Below are 5686 nucleotides of genomic sequence, written 5' to 3'. Positions count from 1 at the left end.
CCGACTTAGCGGCCGCACTACTCGTAAGCGTACTATTCTGAACTCGGATGGCAATGAGGCGGCGAACAGAAGCTGACTGTATTGGTCAGTACGTAATCGCAAGGTACTAACTGCCTTGAACTGTCACGCACTGCATAACCACTAGAAATCTGCAGTCGATGGCGAAACATGTATTTATAAAATCAGGTACCCCAGAAGAACTGAATAGCGCAAACTATGGCACACAGGACACCTTCTGCGGGCCACAAAGGTGCGGTGATACGACCCCTGGTGGCCACGGGCGGGCATCACCGGCGTCGCGCCACCACGAGCATCGATCATGTACTGCTTACGTCCTCTCCACCGAGCAGAGCCCCACAGGGCAGAGCGCGCCCGATACCGGAGCCAGGCTAAGGCCACAATGTGTGAATGAACGGAAGTGAGGGCCACGGGGAGGCCCAACACGCAGGCTGTTGCTGCGCCTGTTTTCATAAAAAGTCACACACCCTAAAACGCATCAAAAAGGCAGGCGCACATGAGGCGTAAAAGTTGACGGTGACGTGTCCTTCAGCGCGTGCGGGGCGGGTGCCGACCACCATCGTGTGCAAATGCGCGGACTGTTCCTGAAGAGTATGACGTGTATGCAAGTATCGCGAGCACGGTTCACACATGCCCTGAAAGGACGCTGCCAAATCAATACGACGGAACTTCCAACGTCGTAGTAGGCCCGGGACGACCGACGATATCCCGGCGCTATCATCGAGCAAACATCGCTGATGGCGGGCATCCCTCGCCCTCAGCCGGGCCCCGAGTCGTCACACAGCTCAGTCCGAGTCGCCGTCGGCTCGGCTCGCGCCGTTCGGGCGAGCCGCCGCCGGTCCGTCGCCCTGCTCCGCGCCCGAGTCCTCGTCGGCAGAGCGCTTTGTCGCCGCCGCGCCGTCCGACAGCAGTGCCTCGTCGCCAGAAACATCCTGAGATCACACCACCTGCACTCAGCGCGGCACACAGACGGCCGGAAACAGGACGGTGGACGGGCACAACGATCTATTGTGTCGTAGTTCACAGTTGGCCTGAACGCACGTGTTATGCTTCACGTGCCAAACAATGGCATCAGCCTCTCCATGAGACTGTGCCGAAACCATACCACGTTGTTGCCACGCGTTTTGCCGGTTAGATGGGTGACAGAGTTGCTCATCTGCACAGTGAACGCATTGACATTGTAAAAAGGAAAGTCTGGGGGCCAAAGTATCCGGTATAACTGAAGCCACTTTGCTGACGCAGAACACCACAGAACATGTAGCAGTGGCTTAGCCAAGAGCCAAACAAATAACGAGTGGCACACAACAATCGGCTGTGCCGTGCATGGGTCACAGTACTGATGGTCACTGAATTTTGTGAAGTGCATCTCGACACCTTCAATACTGCAAACGCCGGCACATTTGGAAGCCGCGCTGTGCCCGGCAATGACGCACCTTCCAAGGGGGCGGCGCCTGGTCCTCGCAGCGCTTCATGGCGTACTTGTAGACGAGGAAGCCCGACTGTCCCGAACACAGCCAGTACTTCTCCACCCAGTAGAGCCCTGGATCACATAACAATTTACATTACAAGGCCGCCAGGGTTTATCGCCATCCCATGAGGCGCATGCGCAGCAGTACTTGTCCTCGCATCACCTTATGGAGTCAGCACCCGATGTCAAACGTTTCAGCGAAGAACGCATCGTCGCATGACTGTCAACGCTCCTGCAGGTTGACTATCCGCTCGCAACGCCCGGCCTCTGCGTCAGCAAGCAGAACTAACAGGAGGGGCAGGGTTTATATCCGACCCCACTGCTATGCAATAGCCGACCAGAGCTGTGCAAAACAAACACCGTTGGAATTACCCCTATCGCGATGAAGGTTTACAAAGCCGACGATTGCTTGTCAGTCCTTGGTTAAGGCAAAATTAGATTAGGCCGCTAATTGCTTTCTAGTCTGCGTTCAACTGACCCACAAACCGATTTCAATGAGAAAAACATAACTAAAATTGTGACGGTGGAAAGCATTTTACTAAGAACAAATGACGGTGGTCAGTACGGGCCAGTGACCAACGGCGGGAAGTTGGGCCAAAATTATACTTCCTGGTCAGGAAGTGATAACGGCAAGCACAACGTGTATGAATTCGACCAGCAATGCTCCGAAATGACCAATTACCAACGCTTGAGAAGAAACGTCGATGACCAGAGCATGACACTTACATGCCAGGGACAGCACCGTAAATAGGTTATGTAAAAACACGACGCGGAACAACCATGCTAAAGCACGTAACTTAGTGAAAATGCTCTTAGGGAGCATGTTTGAGTCCAGCACTCCTAACTAAAGGTATAGTCATCAAACCACCGGAGTATGCTGGAAATTGACACAGTATATGCACCGACAGTTTCATCTAGCTCATGCATCCTCGCAGCCATGCTGCAAACGTACGGGGGGGGGGGGGGACTGAGTCTTCCTCGAGCCTGGAATTACTGTTTGGGGTACAACACGGATACAGCCACAAACCTTTCATCGGCAAGATTAATGGGGTTGGGAATGCGTTTAGTTTCTTCGTACGTGTCCCCATCTTGTTGGTGCTGCACACCCAGCTACAATCACAACAGGCAGGCAACACTGTCACCCAGGCAGCTCACAACACTGGCCACGACCATCGCGTCAATGATTTACCCGACAAGCACAGAACCGTGTGGCATTTTCTGCTTAGCTGCATGTCGAGCCACGCTCCAGCCGAAAGCAGACGAGATTGATCCCTCTACAGGTTGCATAGTCACCAAATGCCAGCTCTCTTTACAGCAGATCAAATGACCGTCCTGGCTGCTCTACATCGAAACCCCTGCGCGAGGGTGTGCAGTGCCGAGGTGGTTCCTGCCGGTGCTACTATGCAACCATAGCGAGTCTGCTATGCTACCAGAGCATCTGCTATGCAGGCTTCAGAGCAATGGTCGGAACATATCGCGCGTTCTATCGCATCGCACCCACAAATAAGTTTTGCATTCGGAGCAACGACAAAGTATCCCTTTGGGCGATAATGGCCAGCTACATAATTTGGCAAAATCAGCTTCTAGGCTTCAAGTTATACATGCTGGTGTTGCTGCCTCTAAAAAACGCGCCACAGCTAGCGTGACGTCACCGGGTAGCGATCGCATCACCACTGTTTGCCAGAATTTAACGCCCACGCGTCTGAATACCCCCATGACGTCGAATCTACTCGGCACGCCTACCGGGATCAAAACCTAATCAGAAAACAAGCATGCACTACTTCAGCAGCCCCAAACGCCCACAGCCTGGCCGGAGGGGTGTCGCGAGTCCGCGGAACACGTGAGCTAATGGTCGCTACGGCGTGATCATGGGAATGACTACGGTTCAGCTCAGTTTTTTTTTCTGCGACGATCAGCGGAGGAGATCACGCAGCTGACGATAGTAATTCATGGCGCAAGATAATCGGGAGGGTGACAATAAAAACATCGTGCCTTGGCAGCAGCAAGTCGAGGGGGTCGTAGAGACGAGGTCATGCAGACACCACCCCCACACCCAGAGTGTGGGTTGGCCCACTCAAAGCCGCCCCCCTCTCGAGAGCCGGATAGCGAACCGACACCGGTCAAGGTTTCAAGTCAAGGCCGTCTCGTTACCACCGGCCGGCGGCGGGGTGTGGCACGGGCCGCTGAGTCCGCAGCGCGGTAGGCAGCCTGCGACCGCACAAGTGGCCGCGGCCGCGCCGCCACTGACCGTCGTATCTGTAGCCCTGCTCTGGCGCGTACGGGCTGCGCAGCTTGTAGCCACGGATCACGCGCACCGGCGTGCGTGTCTCGACGTTGCGGCTCAGCGCCAGGTTGCCGCGCGTCAGCTGCTGGTCCCGCGACTGCGGCGCCGTACGCAGGTTCTGGCGACACCGGCCGTCGTCATGGCAACCGACGGCGGCGTCCGCCGATCGTTCCGGCGGCAGACAGCAACATCGGCAGATACCACTTCGGCATCGACAACTCCTGGACAGGGTTTCGGTGGCAGCCGATGTTGACGCTCATCTGATCTGGTCTAAAGAGAACCGACATTTTGCTAAGATAAAACCCATGGACGGATCCACCTCGTCCACATGGTAATACATTCGGCTTTGTAGGGGCATGCTACATCAAGTACAAACACGCTACATCAGGTACAGAATCATATACGAAATACGTCTGCAGTTTTTTAGACGCCGCACAGTAGCCGACGTTGAAACAGATCACGTGCTGCACAACGAGACCTACCTTCGGCTGCGCAGTTGTTCCCTTCAGATCTCTTCCACCCTCGCCAGTGTAGGTAAAACACTCTCCCCAGTCCACATCGTCCTCGTACCTGCAATGTATTTATCGAAGCCAACTTCAAGAAAACAAATCACCTCTGCATGGAAGTGGCCAGCTCAGATTGCTGCACGGCGTACGACGCTCAGCACACACCTTCAAGCGTAACTCCAACATGCTCTACTTTCTGAGCATGGGGCGATTTGCTCTTCGTGCATTTAAGCCGTCAGCTTAAGTTGCCGGCATTTAAGTTTACCCCAGTCAGGCGGGTCCGCCTCCTGCCGTAAAGAATGCGGCAGATTCGCCTCCTGAGGTAGGGTCTGGCAGATCCGCCCCCCCCCCCCCCCCCCGGGAAAAAGGTATGGCATATCCGCCTCGGATGGGGTAGCAAGTCTGGCGGGTCCGAGTCCTGGGCAAAGGGTCTGGTCGGTCCTCCTGGTGTAAAGGGTCTGGCGGGTCCTCCTATGTGAAGGATCTGGCGGGTCCGTGTCCTTGGGTAAAGGGTTTGGCGAGTTCTCCTGGAGTAAAGGGTCAGGCGGATGCTCCCGTGTCAAGTGTCTGGCGGGTCCGATTCCTGGGACAGAGGGTCAGGCAGGCCGTTGTCTTGAGGATCAGTCTGGATGTCAGTGTCCTTACAGAGAGGGTCTGACGGGCTCGTGCCCTGGGAAGTGCGTCTCTCACCCGCCGCTGAGCGCGATGCTGTAGGCGCCGTCGGGGCCGGCGTGTATGCCGGCCACGGTCGGCCGGTGCACGCCGTCCGCGCAGCACTCCCGCCGGGTCTGCCACCACGTGCCTACCGCCACGTATGGGCACGGAGCGCAATCAGCCGGGTCTGCCACCATGTGCCCACCGCCACGTCTGGGGTTGGAGCACACTCAGACAGTCTGCCACCATGTGCCCACCGCCACGTCTGGGGTTGGAGCACACTCAGTCGGGTCTGTCCTGTGCCCATCGCCACGTTTGGGGACAGAACACATTCAGCCGAGTCTGCCGTCATGTGTCCATCGCCACATCTGGAAACGAGGACATGTAAACGTCTTACGGACGGAGAGAAACGCCCAGGAACGCGGCCCACATTCAGGGTCACACACGGGTACAACGGCAACCACTCAAAATAACGATAGAGACAGGAGGGTGTGGCCACAGGGCGAAGACAATGCACGTACTGAAAGCCACACCTGAAAGTGCTGAAACACACTTAAGTACCAATCAATACAGGATGGTCGCAATGCATGGGATATTGCTGATTACATGAAACGACCAAAAGTTAAGTCTTACAGGGTGGTTAATTCAATGAAAACGTGTCCGCCATTGCAGAATGGCAAGTTAATATTAGGTACATTAGTAATATAAACTCTCGCACAGTTTCATTTTAAATAGCGACACGAAATATGCGCACAA

The 5686-nt window shown here is 55.4% G+C and overlaps 1 protein-coding gene across 1 annotated transcript; it reads right to left on the bottom strand.

Moving 5' to 3' along the window:
* Positions 1-684: 684 nt before the first annotated feature.
* Positions 685-5127, bottom strand: LOC119091651 (E3 ubiquitin-protein ligase UHRF1-like). The gene is made up of 5 exons (XM_037214463.1): positions 4967-5127; positions 4253-4340; positions 3735-3888; positions 1452-1558; positions 685-950 (listed from the first exon to the last, which is right to left on the bottom strand). Exons 1-5 carry the CDS (start codon positions 5125-5127, stop codon positions 804-806), a joined length of 657 nt encoding a protein of 218 aa, XP_037070358.1. The 3' UTR covers positions 685-803.
* Between the last annotated feature and the right edge of the window lie 559 nt (positions 5128-5686).

This window comes from Pollicipes pollicipes, unplaced genomic scaffold, assembly GCF_011947565.3.
Source record: "Pollicipes pollicipes isolate AB1234 unplaced genomic scaffold, Ppol_2.1 Scaffold_3447;HRSCAF=4054_pilon_pilon_pilon, whole genome shotgun sequence".
Lineage (NCBI taxonomy): Eukaryota > Metazoa > Arthropoda > Thecostraca > Pollicipedomorpha > Pollicipedidae > Pollicipes > Pollicipes pollicipes.
Note: the sequence above shows the minus strand (reverse complement) of the source record. Positions and strands in the feature narration are given on the sequence as shown.